General features: G+C 35.6%; 3 protein-coding genes across 4 annotated transcripts; 1 reads left to right on the top strand and 2 right to left on the bottom strand.

Moving 5' to 3' along the window:
- The first annotated feature begins 1,329 nt into the window (after positions 1 to 1,329).
- Positions 1,330 to 10,715, top strand: LOC107822971 (cationic amino acid transporter 9, chloroplastic-like). Of its 2 annotated transcripts, XM_016649555.2 has the most exons (8): positions 1,338 to 1,642; positions 2,431 to 2,840; positions 4,917 to 5,093; positions 5,221 to 5,445; positions 5,532 to 5,708; positions 6,676 to 6,912; positions 10,008 to 10,097; positions 10,207 to 10,715. In XM_016649555.2, the coding sequence occupies exons 1-8, from the start codon at positions 1,399 to 1,401 to the stop codon at positions 10,351 to 10,353; spliced, it is 1,707 nt and encodes a 568-aa protein (XP_016505041.1). In that variant the 5' UTR covers positions 1,338 to 1,398; the 3' UTR covers positions 10,354 to 10,715. The 2 variants fall into 2 exon arrangements, with proteins under 2 accessions (XP_075110568.1, XP_016505041.1); XM_075254467.1 differs by lacking the exon at positions 6,676 to 6,912 and having other exon boundaries at positions 1,330 to 1,642.
- A 1,011-nt stretch (positions 10,716 to 11,726) lies between these two features.
- LOC107822973 (peptidyl-prolyl cis-trans isomerase FKBP20-2, chloroplastic) lies at positions 11,727 to 16,784 on the bottom strand. Its single transcript, XM_016649557.2, has 7 exons — positions 16,626 to 16,784; positions 15,204 to 15,294; positions 14,923 to 15,143; positions 14,668 to 14,777; positions 13,721 to 13,829; positions 13,553 to 13,629; positions 11,727 to 12,072 (listed from the first exon to the last, which is right to left on the bottom strand). The coding sequence occupies exons 1-7, from the start codon at positions 16,669 to 16,671 to the stop codon at positions 11,950 to 11,952; spliced, it is 777 nt and encodes a 258-aa protein (XP_016505043.1). The 5' UTR covers positions 16,672 to 16,784; the 3' UTR covers positions 11,727 to 11,949.
- Positions 16,785 to 17,914: 1,130 nt separating this feature from the next.
- On the bottom strand, positions 17,915 to 22,911 carry LOC107822972 (phosphatidylglycerophosphate phosphatase PTPMT2). The gene is made up of 7 exons (XM_016649556.2): positions 22,458 to 22,911; positions 22,011 to 22,366; positions 20,174 to 20,296; positions 19,729 to 19,822; positions 19,468 to 19,550; positions 19,300 to 19,389; positions 17,915 to 18,606 (listed from the first exon to the last, which is right to left on the bottom strand). Exons 2-7 carry the CDS (start codon positions 22,227 to 22,229, stop codon positions 18,256 to 18,258), a joined length of 960 nt encoding a protein of 319 aa, XP_016505042.1. The 5' UTR covers positions 22,230 to 22,366; positions 22,458 to 22,911; the 3' UTR covers positions 17,915 to 18,255.
- Positions 22,912 to 23,566: the final 655 nt, after the last annotated feature.

Here is a 23,566-nt window from a genome sequence, read left to right as displayed (position 1 = left end):
CTATTTCCTTTTTGGTCAGTTTCAAAAAGAATGATCCATTTCTAAATTTGGTAACACTTTAGCTTAAACTTACAATTCTACCTTTAATGAGAAGCTTTTATAGCCACACAAATAATCTGAGCCCTTTTTTTGATTTGTTTAAGACCACAAATTCCAAAAGTCTTCATTTTTTCTTAAACTCCGTGCCTAGTCAAACATGTTCACATAAATTGAAACGAATGGAGTATATTATGGACAACTTTTACTTTAACACCACTTTTAAGTCAAACTATATTGACACCACTTTTGCTTTAAGTGACATATTTAAGTTCCTTAGATATATATTACTCCCTCCGGTCCACTATAAATGAGCAATTTGCCTTTTTATTTTGGTCCAAAATAAGAGTCCATTTATATAATTAAGAAACAATTCAATTTATTTTTCCAAAATTACCCTTATATATGTATCCCAGTCTTTTACTTCTCACATTAAATTATGCTGTAACAATTAATTAAGGACAATTTAGTCACACTAACTAAATAGCTTATGAAGTTATGTTTTAAATGATAAAACTGGAGAATAAATTATTTTAACATCAAAAGAAAAGAAATCTCAACTCATTTGGGATTAAAACTTAATTGTTGTTGTTAAAGTATCAAAAGAAAGAAGATATTATCAAAAACAATCTCAAAATGAGATACTTGAATTAATCACTAAATACGATAATGCAAATTAGTTATTCTGTTAATTGACCTAACAAACTTTTTCTATTCAATAATAAATTGCTAACCTAATCGGTTTTGTTTCATATCTTTATTTTAACAAAGACACTAATAAGGAGCTAATATTACGCTTATTTAGCCATTGGCCATATTCACATTTATTTGGCTTAATAATCTTTTTTTTTTTGTTGCAAAGTTTGACTTTTGGTTGGACCAAACTTTCGAAGTATGATGTTTGATTGGAAAGAAAATTAGTGTCCAATTAAACTTTGATTTTTCGCCTTTTTAGGTTTAAAGGACATCCGATCATTTAACTTGTACAAACAAGTTATCATACAACTATATATTGATCATTCACATAAACTTATACTTTATTCTTGTATGTATAATTATTTATTTAAGTTTTTATTTTAATAATGTTAATATTATTCTATTAAATTATGCACTATAATTCGATATACACATATAATACATATATCGAGAAACTAAATTATTATAAAAATATTATTCTTTTTTAAATAATGGTAGCAGCCTCCTTAGAATTTATGAATAGACGATTTCCGATAAGTGTTCTTTTTTACTTTCTTGCATCTGAATCACGTGGCTGAATTATTTTTTTATTTGTTTTAAAGCATCAACTTCCTAAATTAAGCTTTTGTATCGTGAATAACGAGGACAGGAAAGGAAATTCCGAATATGAGTGCTGGGCAACGCTCTGAATCTTCTTCGTCTTCGTCATCACCGTCATGGTTATCTCACTTCTCGTCATCGGCTCTCCGGTCAAAACCACTAGCTCCGACGTCCGACAGTATTGCCTCTGGCGGCGAAGGTCTTGTCCGCCGTCTAAGTCTCTTTGATCTTCTTCTCCTCGGAATTGGTGCTTCTATTGGTGCCGGAATCTTCGTCGTCACCGGCACCGTCGCCCACGATGCTGGTCCAGGTCAGCTTAAGAGCTATCTGAAAGTCCCTCCTGGTTATTGAACTCTTTAAAGGTCCTTTCTTGGCACTGTATTAAACACTAATTTTATAAAAAGTGTTTATAGGATCCAAAAGTCCTTTCCAATAATTTCCTAAATACCCTCCGATCATTTGCTTAAATAGATGAATAATAGTAACAAGAATGTAAAAAACCAATGGTGGTTCTTCTTAAGGTATTTTCGTATCAATATAAAAGGGCCATCATGCCCATTGTGTACCTGTATCTCAAATAGGTTATGATAGGTCATTCCATGGTTAGATTATTACTGCTCCGTAAAAGATATGTACCTGGGTGATATTGACCTCTAATATATTTTTTTGGATCAGTTAAAGATGAATTGTTTTTGACCTTTTTATACTTTAATTGAAGAAAAATTCCATACTTAAAAAAAAAACATACTTGAGGCTCTCGCGGTTATGTGATAAGTTGCTATACCAAATGTGTGGTGATAACTTTGCAAACTTTTGACATCATGTTCTCTTCAGTGAGAAGTTTAGCTTCATCCATATGTGTGTATGCGTGTACCTTTATTTCCCAATTTCTTTTGTGTAATCTAAAATTGGTTTTACAGTTCAGTTATCACATAGAAGTTGCAGGTAAAGGCTGAAGTATCTAGTTTGAGTAGCCATTGCTGTAAATTAAGCTTCTTTGATAGAAGAGAAGCAAACTACATAGCTTATATCCTTTCCATCGTAGTATGCATATGTTATTAGTTTTCATTAATGAGGATTTGATTTCTGCTAATGCAGGAGTTACCGTGAGCTTCATAATTGCAGGAGGATCTTGTGTGCTCAATGCTCTCTGTTATGCTGAGTTAGCTTCACGCTTTCCAGCCGTTGTTGGGGGAGCATACTTATATGCTTATACAGCTTTCAACGAGATTATTGCTTTCCTTGTGTTTTCTCAGTTGATGCTTGACTATCATATTGGTGCAGCTAGTATAGCTCGCAGTTTAGCAAGCTATGTTATTACTGCACTAGAGCTCATTCCCTTCCTCAAGAGCAACATCCCAAGTTGGGTTGGACATGGCAGTGAAGAAATATATGGAGCATTTTCTTTTAATTTATTAGCTCCAATTCTCCTAGTGCTTCTGACAATTGTTCTATGTCGAGGTGTTGGAGAATCTTCTATATTAAATTCAGTGATGACAGTGACTAAGGTGATCTTGTCATCTACTCTTTGTCCTTTGTTATTTGGAATAATAGGGGAGCTTGTCCTTCTTGGTGAACGAATATCTTTAGGGTAAAGGTCCTTCTAATTTTGAAGTGTAACTCCTTAACTTAGCGTAAACATTGCTAATGCAAGTTCAACCATTAGTAATGAAATTAGTTAACTTAGGACATTAAAGTTCTCCCATAATCTGAGGAAGAGGATAACTACATATACTAGTGCTTTATGTATGGATGCTTAGAAAAAGTTGTGGATCACCTCTTATTGCATAGCTAAGTGGCTATGCACCTGTGGTGGGTTCTTTAACTAGTCAGAGTGCAGGGGATGATGCCGGGTTCACTGAATGACGCACACAGTTTAGTCATTAGATGAAGAAAAGGAATTACAGGGCAAGGGATGTTGCCTCTCTAGCCATCACGTGGGTCCTGTGGAAAGAAAGGAATAGGAAAGCTTTTGAGGGGATAGAAAATGATTCTATATAATGTTACCATCTAAAAAAAAAAGAAATGAATCTGTATCAAAAGAAATAGCCTTTTATTCTTAGTTAGCTTTTGCTGCACCCATGAAATATGTGTCTCTATAGAAGATTGGATGTCATTTATAGAGGACCACGTTTTTGTGAAGGTCCTAACCTTTATGTAGACGGCTTATATACAAGAGTATTTTCACATTGATAAATTATTACCTTATCAAAATCATTTAAATTCTCCAGTAATCAGATAATTTTTTGCCATAAAGGAGGAAAGGACATCAGCATAGCGGATGTTTCGGTCGTACTTCAAATTTGTCGAGTTATAGAGTAGCAATCAATTAACTTTTTATATTTGGAAGAGAACTATAGTAGACTCATATTGGCCACATGAAAATATGATTTTTGGAAAGGGAGGGGTTGGGGGAATCTGATAGTAAGACAAGTAGGCAGTCTAGTATAATCAACAACTATAGGAAGTAAGTTAACATTCAACTATAAGGAGGTACATAAACATTGATCTTGCAAATTTTTTTTTTTTTTTTTTGCAAAAAGATTATTCTTGACAAATTTTGTTATTTAGAATAATTGGACTAGTTGTGTATGGTATTCTCTGAAGTCAGTGAACATAAATAATTTCGAATATGAGTATTAGAATATGCCTACTCCTCCGGGGTAGGGTTAAGGTCTGCGTACACACTATCCTCCCCGGATGCCACTTGTGGGATTTTACTGGGTTGTTGTTGTTGTTGTTGAGTATTAGAATATGCATGTAGTTCCTCCTTGTCAGTTGTCCATCCGTGCGTGTTTTTTTTCTTTTTGTGATGTAGCACCAAAACCAAGATGAGGAAAATGATGAGGAGAAAGTTAAGAGGGAGAGGTTATAGTGTGGGAAATGGAGAATTAGAGGAAGGCAGGAGGAAGAAATGAGGAAAGGGAGGAGAGTGAAATTTAAGAGCAATGGCAGGAAATGAGAAAGGGGAAAAGAGAGAAACCGGGTCGTGTCTGATTTAAGAAGTACATGATGGTCCTACCTCTAGCATAACTTTAACAAGTTAGAACTCTTCATACGATTAAGATAATCTCTAATAGAAATGCAAGTAAAAATCAAACCAAACTGAAGTGATAATGGTAGGATATAAATTTTTTATCTAAAAAGATGCCAGTATAATCTTAAATTTGTAAAGTAAAACGGGAACATTATAAACATAAAGGTAAAATTAAGCTGAAAATATGGAGGGTAAACTAAAGAATCTGCAGTAGCTCATCTTTTTCTACAGAACAATTCCCGATTTTATGAGCTACACCAGTGTCAGGTCTCCCAAAACCCAGAACTTTATTAGTAATAGATTTAAGAAGGTGATGTTTCTTTTTTTCATTGAGCTGTAAAAGAAGTAGGTGATGGTTCATTTGTTATTTATCCGGCCATTCATGTGTGGCTGCAGTGTAGACTTTGTTAATAAGTAGTTCTGTAATCACTATATTATTCTCCTTTGTTCTGAGAAGTTTGTGATGCAAATAGTTGAATGATTCATTCTCTTAAGATTGACGTCAATGACATGGCTGATCTCTGACAGAAAGACAATTTCACTGCAGGTAGTCATTGTTATTTTTGTCATTATTGTTGGAGCCTTTGAGGTTGATGTTTCAAATTGGAGTCCATTTGCTCCTAATGGCTTTAAATCTGTACTGACGGGAGCAACTGTTGTATTCTTTGCGTATGTTGGGTTTGATGCAGTTGCTAATTCTGCCGAAGAGTCTAAGAGCCCACAGGTAAGACTGATTGATATGATGCCCTTTTCACAACTGTCTTTTAACAAGTATTAAGTGATTTTATTCTTCTTTTTTCTTTTTTTGGGGTGTACTTACTGATATATTTGATGATGAATCTGGTGATCAGAGAGACTTGCCGTTAGGCATAGTCGGGAGCCTCCTTATTTGTATTGCATTATATGTTGGAGTCTGCTTGGTGCTCACTGGGATGCTTCCATTCAAGTCCCTTGGGGGAGATGCTCCTTTGGCTGAAGCTTTTACGTCTAAGGGCTTGCAATACGTGTCTGTATTAATCAGCGCTGGTGCTATTGCTGGACTTACTACCACTCTCCTGGTTGGGCTTTATGTACAGGTATATTGCTTTTACATCAAGATACTGATGTCATTAAACTAGCTACTTAAGTGGTTCATAAGAGATGAATTGTTTCCAATGAGCAGTCTCGACTATATCTTGGCCTTGGAAGAGACGGTTTGTTACCATCATTGTTTGCTGAAGTACATAAAACGCGACACACTCCTGTTAATTCACAAATATGGGTTGGAATTGTAGCCAGTGTTTTGGCAGGACTTTTTAATGTGCATATTCTGTCACACATTCTCTCAGTAGGAACCCTGGTATGTTCTTTTTCTTTCACCTCTTATGTTATATAATAGCTATATGGCGTGAGGTGGATAAATCATTCTTATTGTTAGTAAGTTTATACTTAGCAAGAGAATAATGTCCAAAAGATGTTTAAGCACTCTTGCACTCAGTGTTTTCAAAAAGCACTGTGTGCAAGAGGGTGCTGTGATAAATGAATAGTTCATCTTCATATGTTATAAAAAGAGAAAGCAAAAGCGCAAAAAAGCATCAAGGGTCCTTGGGCTTTAACCAAGAAGCAAGAAGGTGGGCACATCATTAAAAAAATACCAAAAAAGTAATATTACACATATGAACAAATAGGAAATCCTCGTCAATGTAATAATAGCAATGCTAACTCAGCACAGGTCTTAGGTTTTAGAACTCGTGTGAATCAGTCACAAAAATAAAAGCACTCATACAGTTTCTTTTTTGTGTGATAAGGGACAGCTTAGAAGAAGTCCTGGTTGGCAGGGTCAATTCTTGTAATGAGAGCTCATCCAACTTCAAAATTTTAGTGCTATGTTTTCCTCTGCCAACTGTAAAACCCGAAGAATAAGAAGCCATGAAGCGCACTCTTTACTCACGTTGTCTGTAAAAGATTGGCACCATCATGTCACCTCGATCAGTCACTTTAACTGATGCAGCTAGCACTTTTCAAAACTCTGCTTGCATATAGTGAGAAGGAGAGAGAACTTCTCTGGTTGACAGCAAAATAAAAGGAAACTTTCTACATTTCTAAAAAGAAAAGCAGACAATAAACTTTCTATTTATAATGAGTGGTACTTTTTCTCCTTTTAGGTGTGTCATGATGAGTGATTATATTTAGTTTATACTTGATTTAGAAGATAAAAGCTAGTTCTACTAACAGATAGTTAGCATGAGCTGCTTCTTGAATGTCTGTAAAATATATCTGGTTAATATAGGATTTCATGTAACTTACGAGGATGGCGGTCTGTTCAGACAGGATATTCTGTTGTTTCAGCATGCGTCGTGACTCTTCGCTGGAAGGATAAGACTGTGCGTCAGGTGTTTGGCATGCCTATGTCTAGCAGGGCAGAAGGTCTCATATGCCTCATCACAGTTGTTTGTTGTGGGTTTGCTGCAGGAGTCTTTTACCGTTTCGGAGCTTCTTTTATATTCTTGATCATAGCTGTAGTTATTGCGATCTGCGCAGCTGCTGCTCTTCATCTCCGTCAAGTAAGTTGGTTCAGATTTTGCACCGAGAATCCTAAGACTATATATCAGGGCGTTTACTTGCACCAGTAATTCAGGATATCCTTGAAGCAAGAGAACTGAATGTGCTTTACCTGACTTGGACCATCAATGAATTTTAAATGGATGAAAAAAAAAAAATTGTGGATTCAATCTTTATGTTAAAAAATGGCCATGTAAAGGTTTTTCAAAACTTGAACAGTTTCAAAAAATAAAAAATAAAAAAAATAAAGCAGCAAAACCTTTTTTCACCATTGGACCAGCAATGTTCAACTGCTGACTTTTGATCATTAAATACACGTGTGTCCTCCGTAACCACAATATGTTGGTGGGAGAGGAATTTGACCTTTTGAGGAAATTAATTTAAACTACTCTTTTCAATCTGGTTGGCAGAGCACTTTAGATTACCCAAGAATGATCTTAAATCTGTGAATTTCTGAATGAGCAGAAAAGTTAGTAGTTTCATAGCCAAATTTTCACAGTTACCGTCTTGTCTGTCTAGCATTTGTATGTTTTTGATGCTTAACTTATTCTAGTATTTCTGAAATTTAGTTTGTTTAAGGAAATGCATCAACTCTCCCTCCGGGGTGTCAAAGCTTACTTTAGAACAAGCTATCTCACCAAATTCTAATCTTAGAAATTCCCGAAACAGAATTGGAAGGAAATGTATGCGATTGAGCTTTCTCAGAAATGGGAGTGTTAAATGCTTTGTATACATCAGAAACTTCTAAAACCAGTGAATCTAGGAGTTAGGTCTCAGGGTTTTATCCATTTACAACAACAACAAACCCGTGTAAACCCACTAGTGGGGTTTGGATAGGGTAATGTGTACTCAGACCTTAACCCTACCTTGTGTGAAGGAAGAGATGCTATTTCCGATAGATCCTCGGCTTAAGGGACAGTAAAAAGAAGCAACTAACAATAACAACAACATGGCATCTTATTACCTTTTTTTTTTTTAAAAAAAATGGTACTAATACTACTGGTAAGACTAGGAGAAGCACTCGACTACCTGTCAAACTTGAACCTAATTCTCGACCTCTACACCTTCCTATTGAGGGTCATGTCCTCGGTAAGCTGAAGCAATGCAATATCTTGCCTAATCACCTGTTCCCAGTACTTCTTTGGCTTACCTTTATCCTTCTTCAGATCCGCAATGGTTAACCCCTCACACCTCCTAATCGGGGCCTCTATGCCTCTGCTCTTCACATGCCCGAGCCACCCAGCATCGATTCCCGCATCTTATCCTCCGCGGGAGCTACTCCCACCTTATCCCGAATAACTTCATTCCTAATCTTATCGTAAGAAACAACATTGTCAAGGGTTTTATCTTATCGAGGGTTTTATCCATTTTAGGGCCCAAAGTTAAAAGACAACATTGCCAAACTCGTACATACATCATTTGAGGACATATTACCAAAAACAAAAAGGTAATAAGATAATAGGAGCGAACAACACAACAGATAGAAATAAAGATTTAAGAATAAGAAAATACAAGAATAGTACTAATACTACGGGTAAGATTAGGAGAAACTCTTGACTATCTGTCAACCTTTAATCCTAATTCTCGACCTCCACACCTTCCTATCGAGTGTCATGTCCTTGGTAAGCTGAAGCAATGAAATATCCTGCCTAATCACCTCTTCCCAATACTTCTTTGGCTTACCTCTATTTTTACTCATGCCATAGTCAACCTTTAACACCTCCTAATCGGGGCCTCTATGTCTCTCCTCTTCACATGTCCGAACGACCTCAGCCTCGATTCCTGCATCTTATCCTCTATAGGAGTCACTCCAACCTTATCCCAAATAACTTCATTCCTAATCTTATCTTAAGACTACAACGTTGTCAAGGGTTTTATCCATTTTAGGGCCCAAAGTTAAAAGACAACATTGCCAAACTCGTACATACATCATTTGAGGACATATTACCAAAAACAAAAAGGTAATAAGATAATAGGAGCGAACAACACAACAGATAGAAATAAAGATTTAAGAATAAGAAAATACAAGAATAGTACTAATACTACGGGTAAGATTAGGAGAAACTCTTGACTATCTGTCAACCTTTAATCCTAATTCTCGACCTCCACACCTTCCTATCGAGGGTCATGTCCTCGGTAAGCTGAAGCAATGTCATATCCTACGTAATCACCTCTCCCATATACTTTTTTGTCCTACCTCTACTTTTCCTCAGACCTGCCATGGTCAACCTTTCTTACCTCCTAACTGGGGCCTCTGTGTCTCTCCTCTTCACATGCTCACTACCTCAGCCTCATTTCCTGTATCTTATCCTCTAAAGGAGTCACTTTCACCTTATCCCGAATAACTTCATTCCTAATCTTATCTTAGGACAAGTCAAGGGTTTATCCCATCGAGGGTTTTATCCATTTCAGGGGCCAAAGTTAAGACAACATTGCAAAACTCATATATACATCATGCGAGGACATATTACCTAAAAAAAAGGTAATAAGAAACTGGAGCAAACAACACAGCAGATAGAAATAAAGATCTAAAAATAAGAAAATACAAGAATAGTACTAACATTACTGGTAAGACTAGGAAAAGCTCTTGACTACCTGTTAACCTTGAACCTTAATTCTTGACCTCCGCACCTTCCTATTGAGGGTCATGTCCTTAGGAAGCTGAAGTAATGTCATATCCTGCCTAATTACTTCTCCGCAATATTTCTTTGGCCTACCTCTGTCTTTCCTCAGACCCGCAATGGTCAACCTCTCACACCTTCTAATCGGGGGCCTCTATGCCTCTCCTCTTCACATGCCCGAACCTCCTCAGCCTAAATTCCCGCATCTTACCCTCTATAGGAGTCACTCCCACCTTATCCAGGATAACTTCATTCCTAATCTTATCTTAAGACAACAACATTGTCGAGGGTTTTATCCATTTTAGGACCCAAAATTAAGACAACATTGCAAAACTCATACATGCATCATTCGACGGCACATTACCAAAAGAATGTCTTACCTATTTAGCATTGTTTTCTTAATTTCAGGTTATATTTTGCCACAATGGTGTATAGCATTGTTTTCTAAATTTCAGGTTCTCCTTTGTTCTTCACAGGTTTATAGTGATACACCTGGATTTTCTTGCCCAGGAGTGCCCATTGTGCCTATTGTTTGTATCTTCATCAATATTTTTCTTTTTGCCCAGGTTTGTTCACAAAGCTTCATCCATTACCATAAACATAGTTCAAATATGTCGGATGCGATAAACTAAAACATTGGAATCCGAGCTCATTTTTCCATTTCCTTTTCTGCAGTTGCATCATGAAGCATGGGTGAGATTTGTTGTTCTCAGCATAGTTACAGTTGGAATTTATGCGGGTTATGGACAATATCATGCCAATCCTCTAAGTTCGAAAACATCAATTATTTACCATAGGGCACCTGCAGAAGAAGCTCCATGATTAAGCTTCTAATGGTTTTCAATCAACCTTGATTACAATTTTATCAACTGTAAGAATCTTGACGCAATATCCTCAAGAATTGGAGGAGCTCTCATTTCCCATTCAAATTTCAAGCCAGATAAAATTGCATTCGTCAAATGTTGTTGTTCCATGTGTGTGTATATATATGTAGATTTATTTGTAATCTGTTGATTAAGAACTACACTTGAGCTTAGTGCTGTCGGAAAGCTTGGTGCTGCTTTTGGATAAATACACTGTAATTGTACAGCACCATCTTCCTTCTGGATTTCAATTAAACTTGTATTGTTTACAGATAAAAAAAACCACATGCAATCTTATTGCCGTGGACAATTGCGACTTTATAGTTTCTTCCTTAAATTGTTTCTGGTTTATGTGTTGCATTCTAGATTACAGCAACAGTTTTCTGGATTAATTTCAGACTAAGGACCATGGTTAGAGATTAATTCACTGATATTGCCATTATTGTGTAAATCCTCACCTCTTAACCTTTGTGTATTTCTTGTTCCTTGGATTATTGGTGTGGTCAGTCATGAATATTTTCTCGCCGAACTCATGCTTCAATCAAATGCTGACATTGACTCCTTTCCTGTCTGAGCAAGTTGAAAGTATAATATGGATCTATGGAGTTGTGGACCTGTGAAGTCCTTGAGTTTCAGTTAGCACCTAATCTGCAGGTTTAGTTTATTTACTTTGGTAGGAACGCTGTCTAATTTCCTTCAGATCAGTTTGCTCTTTCTCTAGGTGCACTAGAGTGTTTGCCAGCAAGGTGATAAGAATTTCTGGTTTTGGTTTCAAATCTCGTTTGGTATAGTAATATATGCTTCTTTCCACTTGGGCGGCTAATTTGCCATCAATTGCTTTGGTTTTTCTTTTATTGATCGAATTTAAAGTAGGACATGTTCTATTATACTTCACTTCCGACTTTTCCTTTTGAGAAAGAAGAGATTACTGGACAATCGACGGAGATGCCAAAAGAGTGGATGGTTTATTTGTAACAATAACTTAACCTCCAACATAAGAAAAGAGCATTTCGGGCGAAAAAAGGTTGGGAAGCAAACACTCATATTCATGTACATTTAGTATGAGAATTGTTTCTCACTTCATCCCATTTTACGTGATGCAGTTTGGCTGGACACGAACTATTCTCACCTAAATAGTAGCTAGGATTAACATAGTGCTTGGTTGCGTTCTAAAAAGTTTCACTTCACTGTTATTTCCTCCTAAATTTTCGACGATCCAAGGAGTTCATTCAGTTACCGATGCATACTAGAGAAAGGTAAGCACAAGTAGTTCTATAGGCCCATTCTTGCCTCTTGTTTTGCTTTATAGATACAACAAATACAAGATTTCTCAGCAAACATTAACCTTTTAATCGAGACAGTAGGATAGTCTCCTGTTACTTTCAGTGAAAAAGTTACTGATTCGGAACTACCTTGTGATCTCTACACTACAGTCTTTTCTATCTTCCATTTTTCTATTTGCCGTAAAAGAATGAAAGGGAAAAATAAAAAAAAACAAGTCTCTTCTTCTGATAATAATGATACAAGATGTGACTAAAATATTCACAGAAGGGGCTTAATTGCAGACAACATCAGAGTAGAAGCCTGCTATTGTCCTCCGTTTGCAGTCTTGAATGCCTAGCAATTCCACGTCAAATACTTCAAACTGTTTTGAGCTAAAAAACGTTGAAGGCCCAACCTGTGAAACATGAATAATTCTAAAATATCAAGATACGTTCTTCTTGTGCAAGTTTTAACTTCCAAACAGTGTAATATCAAAGGCCATATATTACTTGGAACTATAATCAAAGTCTGCAATAGACTACTAAATTTCACCCTAGTCTGAGAAATACAATAGCGTAAGAGTGGCTCCAAACGTGATTTTCAACGTTTTTTTTCCAACTTAACCATCCAGTATCCAAAACCCAGATAGCATGCCTATAGGATGCATATTATATGCTTTTTTGTTAACCTAGATGTCATGTCCATAGGACTTCAAATAATTAATTGATCAAATTGCTTCATTACTTAGTTGTGTTGCCCATCCAGATATCATGACTATAGGACACTAGTCTCTTAATCAATTACTTCTGCTGTTTTATTATACTCCCACCTAGATAGCATGCCTATAGGAATATATGATGACAAGAAGTTCAAATATCAATTGATAAGAAATCTTGCCTATAGAACACTGTTATCCGCCTAGAAAGCATGTCTATAGAATCAAACGTCCGTAATTCCCAGTCTTTAATAACTTTCAATGCCTATTACGCAACAACTTAGAAATCATGCTTATAGGATAGTGTCATTCACCTAAGACTCCTATTTATAAAATCAATGCTAATGATCCTGAGTCTCCAGAATCACCTAGAAACCATGCCTATAGGACTTTAAATCTTCACTTAGTTTTTAGAACATGCAATTTAAAATTTCTAGATTCCTTCTAAATGGGTCATTTGCATGGCAACTGATGTTTTCTCAACCAAAATAACAATGTAGAAAGAGGTTCCACTTATTTATGTTGCTTTAAGAAATGCATACTATGCGCACAATTCAAAAAGTAAGACAAATCAAGCACGACGTCTGTAAACCAAGAACCAAAACTGCAATTTGTTCTTCATAATATACAAAGATATAGATACTTTATAAGGATGTATTATACCGCCAAAGTCAGTTACTCAACATCGTATAATATATTGATAGAATCACATGTATTATCAATAATTTTCAAAATTAATGTGTAACTGAATCCTGTTAAACCACTTGATTAGAACAGTAGCTACATCTAGGTTTCTGTTGGTAGTTACCGATAAAAAAAAAAAAGGTTTCTGTTGGTAGTTTTGAGTTCCTAATAACTCCAAGCTTACAAGGAACTTATCCTTAAAGTGGCAAAACATATATATAGGTTCTCTGAGTAAGGAGTACTCCAACTTAAATCACACTATGTAAATGGCTGAGGGAGACGAAAGCAATTACAAACGCGAGCAAAAGAAGTATTAAGAGCTTCCTTGGCTTCTGTTAGTTAGCAGTATCAGAAATAGATTCTTATCAAATAAATAATATTGGAAGAACGCAACACAATGCGAGCACGTCTAAATGCTTAGTTTTATTCCATAGCAGCTTTAAACGATACTAATTATAAAAGCATTCAATTGAGGAGCAGATTTAAGGACACTTACCGGTGGTCCTAGTTCTGGAGGTATGATAATCCTCCTTCTCCCGCCAGGTCTCATGTCTCTAATTCCTTCCTCAAAACCTGCATTCATCCTTTTCTTCATATTACTGCAAAATTTTCTCATATCTGAGAGTTAAAAAAGGTTATGACATTGTGTGTTTGCTTAGATCACCTGGGACCAATGCGTTGGTGCCCATCCGAATCTTTGCAGGAGCATTTTGAAGGTATGTACTGTCTATACGACGTCCAGACTCGTTATAACCAATATAGTGGAAAGTCACCTGCCAACGGAGTAAAAAAAATATTGGTGATAATGAATGCAGCAATTCAAAGAATCAGCAACAAGCAGGCAGCAATTCAAAGAATCAGCAACAAGCAGTCCGTTATCATTTTAATGCTAGTAAACCTTTCTTTGTTCCCTTTTAATTTGTAATAGGAATACCTATTAAGATAATAAATCCCATTTGTCTTTTATTCTTTGTAAATTAAGTGAACTATGAAAAGGATCATTACTAGGCCTAGGTGTCCAGTTGAACCAAGCCCAACCAAGCTTAGCAATAGTTTAATGAGCCCGAGTCAGCTCTTTTGTGTTTATCAACCATGCATATGTCAGAATAACTGCATAATACTTAAAACAGTCACATCTCTGTGAAGGAAAATAGAATTCAGAACGATTGTGATACATTAATTTCTTCAGAGACTGGCAGAGCATCCAGTTTTGGTTTCTTGAAATTCAGCATTATTCCCATAATATAGACATCCAAGAATCATCTTATTACAAACTATAATAGTAAAAGCCAAGACACCATCGCCTGTGCAGTGAGAGTTTCTAGAAGACCAAATGAAACTCTTGAATGCAGTAACATACAAATTAATTATAAGGAATATACAAAAAGGAAGGATAGGAAAAGGAAATTAAATGCATTTCGTCTTGCTTTGTTTTATTGTGAATGTACCATATCGGTTCCAAGACTCCGCTAGAGCAATGTATGAACGTAAAAGACGAACTCCGGTACCATTATATACTTGTTTCCCAATGATTCATGGATGTATTTAAAATTAATGACATTCTAATAAAAGCAGATCACAGCTTTTCAGTAACAAAGAATGAAAGAAAACCTGTTGGCCATCCTTCGGGCAATCACCTTCACCAACAACAATATCCCACAATATAAGACCTGAGTCACGCTTTATGTAGTTATCAGACGTAACTACTTTAACTTCAAAACCTGAAAAAGGATTCAAAGAATCACATTCACATTATAATTTACCATGATATCAAAATAGGAAATGGTAAGTCAAACTACTGATGTCTTAAAAACTAGTTCATGGTCATTTCCACTCACACGGTGTCTCATGGGTGGACAAACAAACCTTCTCTGATGAAACTGGGGAACTCTTCAGGGGCATTATTTTCTCTTTGGATCCGTTTGTTTTGCTCTAGTAAGCGTCTTTCATCATACGGGTTTTTGCTCTTTGTTTTCCCAGAAGCTGGGAGAGCGGGAGATATGCCGGATGTAATCAGAAAAAACAAGAGAGATCTGCGCTTCATATTGTCCTCATAGTGCAATATATTTACTTTCTGTTCCCAAACCCTGAAAATATTTTCTATTTCAGCTACAAAAGATTGACATTTTGGTTAAAAGTTAAGTTACCTTTTATCTTGTAATGTGACAGCTGAGCAGCACTGGAACGTGGACTTCTGTCTGTGAAAAGCTTGAGCTGGCTGACAAGCTGAAAGAGTATCTGAATTGAGAATAAAACAAGTTGTTTAATAAAGGGATTTATGTATGACAATCCATAACGATTACCTATCAAAGGCTGTCAAATGTTGCTTAAAGGATCTACAACCTACATTGTATCTAATGGCAAACTACACAGGAAAACCAATAATTTCGGTAATCCTGTTATTTCCCGATTCTTTTCTCATTTTTCCATGAGCACTATCGATGTTTAAGGATGGAAATTTTTCACAGCAACATGAAGATAAATTTTTCTAATGCGTCGAACAAATTTTGAGTTTAGAATCCTACATGAGCTCACATTGCCAGTCCAAAACCCGGATATATGTTAAACCACTATTGTGAGCACGTGAGGTGTGACAACTATCACAAAACTAGTTAGTTTATGATGAATCCTCACAAAATTAGAACGTGCTCCTAGGAACACATAACGTTGGAATGAAATGGAGCAAACTACATATAGCTGACCCCAAGTAGCTTGGAACTGAGACGCAGTACTAGCTCTTGCAAGCCAATTAAGAAGTCTCAACTAGCACTGCATCAAAAGATGTGGTTACCGAGTCTCTTGGATGCATAATTGGCGCGAGCAAATATATTATTGAAATGGAAGGCTTTTCCTTATGCTACTAGAACAAATGTAATTAAGTTCAACGAATTATTGAGGCTAATATTGCATTTAATCTAGTTCGGAGGGAGAGCAAACAAGAAAAAGACATTCATTCACATTATTCTTCACAGCATAGTTATCAAAGTGAACATGGCATGTATATCACATCTAAATTTCTCTTTAGAATGGGAAAACAAGGTAAGAGAAAACAGAACACAACTCAATAAACCCACAAGTTCAAGCGAAGATTTTCCAAATTGGAAAAAAAAAACAAAGAAAGAGACTATTAGAGAACACATTGAACCATTTTTTTCTCATGCCATAGACAAGAAAGTTAAAAATACACAACAATAAAACAAACCCAGTAGTTTCCCATTTTACCCTTTCCTTCTTAAAAGGGTGTGGCTAGTCAAATAAGTAATATGGTAAATACTTTGTCGGTATTTACACCAAACCAATTAAACTTATCATGGTCAAATGTAATTTGATGAAGTAAAAACATGCGTTAAAACCATGATTATGTATAGCAGAACTCAATATGCAAATACTATGTCATGTTTCTATTGGTTTGGTGTAAATACCCAGTGAGGTTAAGAAGCCAAATTGAACATTTCCCTCAACCACAGCCAAGAAAATCCACAATTTCTAATTTCTCGTTTCTATACTAAGAAGCAGTATTCATAACAGCAATAGTGTGTAAGTGTTACTCTGAGGAAGAGAGGAATTACAAGGAAAAGAAATGTTGGAGAGGAGAATCGAAGAATTCAGCACCATGGCCTTTGTCACTTCAACTGCTTCTTTGGCAAAAATGGCTGTTTTTGCAGTTTATTTGGGAAACAAAAACAAATGCTTACACTGCCTCTTTATCTTCACTTTTTGATGTGCTATACATCTAGTCTAGATATTAACAATAAGACCCTTATGATATCTTTGATGTTATCATTGTGCTACTATTTTTTATTTTTCTGTCGTTTTGCCTCCCCCTTGGCCTTTCTCATTGGACAATACTTGCTAGAACCTAGTTTTAACTTTTAATTGTAGGGAAAATAGTCAAATTTGCTATGTATTATTCAAACTGAGCACCAATTTTCGAGTTAATATTATCTCCACGTTTATGAAAAGGTTTTATATTTGCCATTAACCCTTAACGGAGCTTCAATTTAAGGGCAGTTTTAAACTATAGTAAAAAATTAAGGAGTAAATTTTGATTTTTTTTCTTTCAAGAATTTGGACGCTAGAACTCCTTTAATAACAAACGGCAAATAGGAAACTATTTCCTAATGCAAGTGCATGAATAGAGCAAAAGTTTAATGGAGGGAAAAATTGAACAATTCTGAATAGTACAGATACAAATTTGAACAATTCTAAATTTTAAAGATCCAAATTTGAATATTTTCCCTAAGTTAAAGATAGTGAATGTAGAGATAGATACCCTCGTTCACTAAATTGAAGTTTTAAATTTTTCTACCTAATCCAAGTTTCCAACGGGTACAAACTCGTATGAGAGGGTATAAAAGGGAGGAGAAAAGATTGAATTGGATCCAAAAGGAACAGTGAATGTAGAGATACCAAATCCAATAAATTGAAGCTCTAAATTTTAGATCTATTCCAACCATTCTAAACTGAAGAGATGAATTGAATATAAGAGGGTAAAAAGGGGCAAAGAAGCATTTTGATACCCACATTGTATCAAGTCTATTTGAACAACATAATTTTCTTATACAATTTCGATTCAGTGAAAGACGCAAAGTTGCGTGTGGTATAAAGGATATCAAATCTTTAGCCAGCTCTGCAGGAATTGACATAATTTATCAAGTTATTTTGCATTTCAACTGAAGGCGAGCTTTTGAAGCAACAATAAAATTATCTCTGTGCCAGGAGTTTAAGCTGTGAAATCAGTCACTACACCTTTCCTGAAACAATACATAAACGCATAATGCTGCGCAACAAATTTATCTTCAGGTGACAAATTTGCTTTTGCTGAATGATTTCAGGAATATGTGTGTGTGTAGCGTGATGAAAGAAAATAGATTTTTTGCATTAAAAACATCCAATTCATTAAAACATGCATGCCTCACACTTTTCCCTTTCCAGAACTCAACTCAACTTACTATACTGTTATGCCCTGTCGCAACACCACATATTATTCTCTGTGTCCACTTCTTGAATCTTGGCTTCTTGCCTAGATAATCTTCTCACAACTTGAATTACATTCGCAACAACATTGTTGTAGCTCCACAAAAGACACGAAAAAAGGGGGATCAAGGGGTGGTTTAAGATATATATATGAGAGAGAGAGAGAGAAGCAACATAAGGGAATGGCAACACCTCGGCTTCCCTTAACCAAGATATGACATCTCAATAAACGTGGATGTTAACGCCAATACCTCCTAGCTTCTTCGTTGACATTTTTTGGCTTGAATGATAGCGAAGCCAGAAAAATGAAAGCCGGGAAATTGCAGCCTGGCTAGCAACCTGAACACCTCTACATGCAAGGTTTAAATCTGCTAACACTTCGTTACGTGTCAGACCTGATTCAACGCTTTCCTCATACCCATCAAGGTCAGATTCAGAGACTAGAACCACCGAGCCATCATCAAAGGCAGCAACTTCTTTTTGTGCTGGAAAGTCCAAGACTTCCAATGAATTATCACCTCCACAGACATCACTATCAGTATTATTTACTCTTACATAGAATTCTTGAACCGCCTGCATTTGTATAAGTAATGAAAATGACGTTTTAAAACTTTAGAAAAACAAGACAAGAAAGGACAAGGGATTCTGAACTATCAAGGACAGCTTTTGGAAAAGAGAGTATGAAGAATACAGTAAACAATAATATATACATATAATTTGTTTTAATAACCAAGAAATCGCTTGTTTCCAGCGTCGAAACTCAAAGAACGTGCCTGCCCCTCTACCCTAATCCTCTTAAATACGGGCTTGGTTCACCAGCCAGGATTCAGACTATTGAGTAGTGACGTGTGCTTTTACACATCTCTCATTTTACTACCTTGCCGTTGAACCTCTAGGGTCAGTGATATATCCATATAATAAAAACACATACAGAAAAAATTAAAGTCGAGGACATGAACGCACAAATCTAAAGTTGCAGTGGACTGGCTGACATATCCTAACATATTCTAACTCAAATGTACAGATTTTATTTTAAATGCCAGTGTCCGCCTGTCCGGTCCAGTTTCGCACAACCTCGACTATTTAACTGGGTGACCTCCCACTAGCACAGATACAGCAAAACTCTCCCACCAAGGCTTAGATAGATGAGGAATCACCTAGAATATTTTGTCTTTGTTGGGATTTGAATTGAGCGGGAGTATAAGCGCCTCGTACAAACAACAACTAAGCCTCGATGCAGAACAAGAATCCTGGTTAAGAGCATACCTGCCACTGAGAGGAGGCTAACAACACCCTTGGTCTAATGGATCTGACATATTCAAAAGCAGCCTCAGGTGTCATGTGCTTGTGTTTGACCTACCCAAGAGGAAATATTAGAATAGAGAAAAACCATGAAACAGATACTAATTATATGCTCTGAGTTGTGGTGCCCACCAGGTAGCAAAGGACAATTGTTGTACTACGGCCACGGCCGGCTTTACAGTGCACATATGTTGTCTTACCACAAGATGCATTACCTTCAAAGCCACATGCATAGAACTATGAATTGACAATCAAAATAACGTAATGAAATTGCAAACTCCAGCAACATATAATATATATTTACCGTTTGACTCAAAAGCACAGTATATAAAAGCTGGGGAAGGATTCTTACCTTCATTTTACACACTAGAAAGCTGGGAGTAAGAAGCTTACCATGGATGAATTCAATAGCTCGGTCAATATCTCTATCTGATGGTGCAAAAAGATAGTCTCTGGTAGGAATCACCAAGTGATCGATGCCATGATCCTACAAAATAAGTAAAATGGCATCATTGGAATGATTTTTTCTTACAAATCATCACTCTTTTAGTGATAAATAAGGAGCACGACAATCATTTAGAAACAATATGGTGAAGTTTTCTTGCTCATGCGTATTAGGACAAAAGATGTTCCTCTAGTTATAATTGATCCTTTTACAAGTTTACACCCGTTCACTCAAAATCTGCATATAGGTAGGCAATCCAGCCATCTTGTTTCGATCACATAGCTAACTCAACATAGTTAATAACAATAAACTTGTTAACCAGCAATTTCAGTATAACAAAATGTAATGACTTAAAAATGAGATACAATGTGAAAGTGGGAGTGTAGACGGTACAAGATATAATGATGTTGAGACCAAAGTCTCATATGGTTCATTCAAGGTAACCACTCCAGCCACGCCTAGAGCCTTCAAGCGAGGGACATCAGCAGGAAATGGAACAGCTCCTAACAGTATGAACTGAAAACACAAAAAGCCATCAACAACACCTCAATTAACTGAAAACATAATAAATGGTTAGTCCCCAATGTAATATGTATTTTAATTTTGAAAGCAATAAGTTCAGAGATAGAGAAAAGAATGAGCAGAGAAAACTGTAAAATCCACAATATTGCAGTGCATAAACAAATATTAATAACAGCTGCAGCTTACACAAAGGCTGTATATAAATGAAAATTTTGCTAAACGACAGACGCAATCTTTGAACTTGTATATCCAAAAGTGTTGGCAAGTCTTCAGAACTGCAACTATTTGGTTCAAGAATTAGAAGTACTCAAAAGGAAAGGGAGTGTGTGTGTGTGTGTGCGTGAATGGATAGAAAGGAGGAAGGGAAAGGAAGGAGATGGGACGTTCCTAGAAGAACAGTATTTTTCTTCTGCTTTCTTTCGTATTCCTCCATATTCAAACATGCTAGTGTAAATAACTTAATTGTCCTCCTCTCTTTTATATCCATTAATTTCCTTTTTCATTACCATATACTTACACCACACAAAATGGTAAATAATCCTAAACTCTAAACTTGTTGAGCAACCGAACATGTCGATCTTCAAAGGTATAAGCTTAGGAAATGGCTACTTCACATATAACAATCTTATGAAACATCCAAGCCAAGGGCAAGTGACAAACCAGGATGACAATATGCAATAACCTCCACGCATAATGAGAGAATGCACAGCCAACGCCATTAACTTACTATTTTAAATTGATAGAAGAAAATGTAGAGGGAAATAAGTTGAAAATTAATCATATACACCAACCAGCAATCAAAAGCAGCTGAAAATATTAGAGGATATGTGAAAATGAAACGCTATAAATTAAAGTCGACATGACTTACAGTTTCACATCTGGACCACCAACACGGCATTTCAACAACACTAAGATGGGAAGGGGTATCTATTTCTTAGTAAACATCATATATTAAATACTCGGCACTGATTTGCCCAGGAAAAGCACATATCAGTGCAACAGGAGGAGATTAATGAACACGCGCCCATCACATGCTTTGCAACACAATACTGAGATCTCCTAGAGTAAATGGATATCTCTAACAAACACTAAAAGTTTCTCCTGGGTAAGGGGTTTAGGTAGAGGCTGATCCAAGACTTAAATTTGATGAGCTCAATCATAAGGTTCTTCACACTGAACTCATCGTACTTTCAAAATTACGGGTCACAATTTAATATTTAATGAGATTTTATTGGTTTTTCACATATATATCTATGTTCCATGTCGAAAACACTTGGTACAGTCGAACTCATAGGCAATACACTCCATTCGCCTCTGGGTTAGGGGTGGGTTTACATATCAAAAAGAAAAAATCACAAAGAATCAGCAGTACTAAGAACTTGATCCTTCAGTTGAATTTTGATTTGGGAATTTGGAATAGTCAAACTATGTGTCACATCTTAAAGTCAATAACTTCTAGTTATACTAAAGATAAGCTTTGAATAATTTGAACCATCAACCTAGGAAATATTAGGAAAAAATAAACCTTTTTGACATTGACCAACTATTGGATCCTAAAGATAATCTGAATTATACATTGAAATATGAAACAGCACAAATTTAATCAAAAAAGCTTAAAAGCAATATACACATAAAAACTACAGATAGTATGTATGTTAAAGAGCACAAATGCAGTAAAACATGAATATTACATAGGTAAAATTTATACCTCATCAACCCTATCCCACCACCGAAACTCGGTCTCAATCTTGTTTCTGACAACATTATACAACAACGTGGGATAAAAAAGCGCACGAGCACCTGCTCCAACCAAAGCCCTTTTCGCGCCCGAAACAACCAATGCACCTTCTTCACAAGTATCATCACAAAACTTCTCCTCCCTGTTTACTACTACTTCTTCCCCCTCATTCAACTCCTCAATATACATCTCTTGGACTAAACACAAGCACAACTAACCCTCAAAAAAATAGCCTTGAAAATCTCTATTAAACCGAAAAAGATTCAAACTTTATTCCTATACAGTATCAATTTCAAGAACTAGAATTCTTCAGGCATGAATTTTACCTATAAAACGAATTAAAAAGCATATGAGTACAAAAAATTAGAACCCCAGAAAAAAAAAAGAATCAATTCAATCACAAGTTCAATTACTCACCAAATTGAAATCAAATACAGAGGAGGCTGCTGCTACAAAAATTACACATATTTCTACAGCAAGATAATAAAACCAAAAAAGAATTGGATTCAAGAATGTGCCTTTTACATGCCATATTCAACAACAAGAACAAGAAATTGATCTGAGGGATTACTGAAAAAGAACCAAGATTTTGAATAAATATAAGATGAAAAATTTCAAAGGAGCAAAAAAAGAGAAACTTCAAGAAAGGTTCTTCGTTGTTGGGTGAAAAATATAATTCTTGAATTATTATAGAGAAAAAAAAAGTGGGTGAGTTTTCTCTCTCAAGAATTTAGAGTGTTTCTCTCTCTCTCTATGTATATGCCTTTCCTTTTCTCTCAACAAACTCTAACGCACTGTGTGTATGAGTGCGTGTAAAGCTAATGTAATGCTATTACATTCCCTTAATTTCAGTTTTGTGTCAGGAGTGCTTGACTGAGCATAAATTTAAACTAAACAAATTAATGTAATGATTTTTGACTGAGCAGTAATTTAAGAGACAAAAGCCACTTTTAGAATTTATGCCCTACAACATTTCATATACTCTATATTTGTGTGGATTTATGCCCTACAACATTTCATATACTCTATATTTGTGTGGCTAGAATCACCTTATTAAGAGCAAATTGAGAAATTTATAATTAAATTATTTGTAGAAAATAAAGAGATATTATTCTTTTTAGGATAAATTAAAAGAAAAATGTGTTACTTAAATTAGGACAGATAAATGTTTAAAAACAGTTTAAAATCTATGCACTAATCATATAAAAAATAGTTATACAGTCAAATCACCTATTAAATAATAATTATTAATTGGTAACATGAGAAATGGTTATTAACATGTTTTAAAAGATTAAGCTAAGCTACTATGTAGGGAAAAAAATGTAGACCATTATATATATTCGCTCTATCCAATTTTCTTCGACACATTTTTTATCTTTAATTCACATTTGTCAAATAATTAGTTTCTCTTTGTATTGAATCACCTTAATTTTCTATGCGCTTTTAATAAAATATAATTTTATTCAGCAAAAAAATTATTTAATTTTAAATTTCTTATTTGTACCTCTAATGAGATGATTTATGAC

The sequence above is a fragment of the Nicotiana tabacum genome, chromosome 1 (genome assembly GCF_000715075.1).
Source record: "Nicotiana tabacum cultivar K326 chromosome 1, ASM71507v2, whole genome shotgun sequence".
Classification (NCBI taxonomy): Eukaryota; Viridiplantae; Streptophyta; class Magnoliopsida; order Solanales; family Solanaceae; genus Nicotiana; species Nicotiana tabacum.
This window is presented reverse-complemented; position numbering and strand designations above follow the sequence as displayed.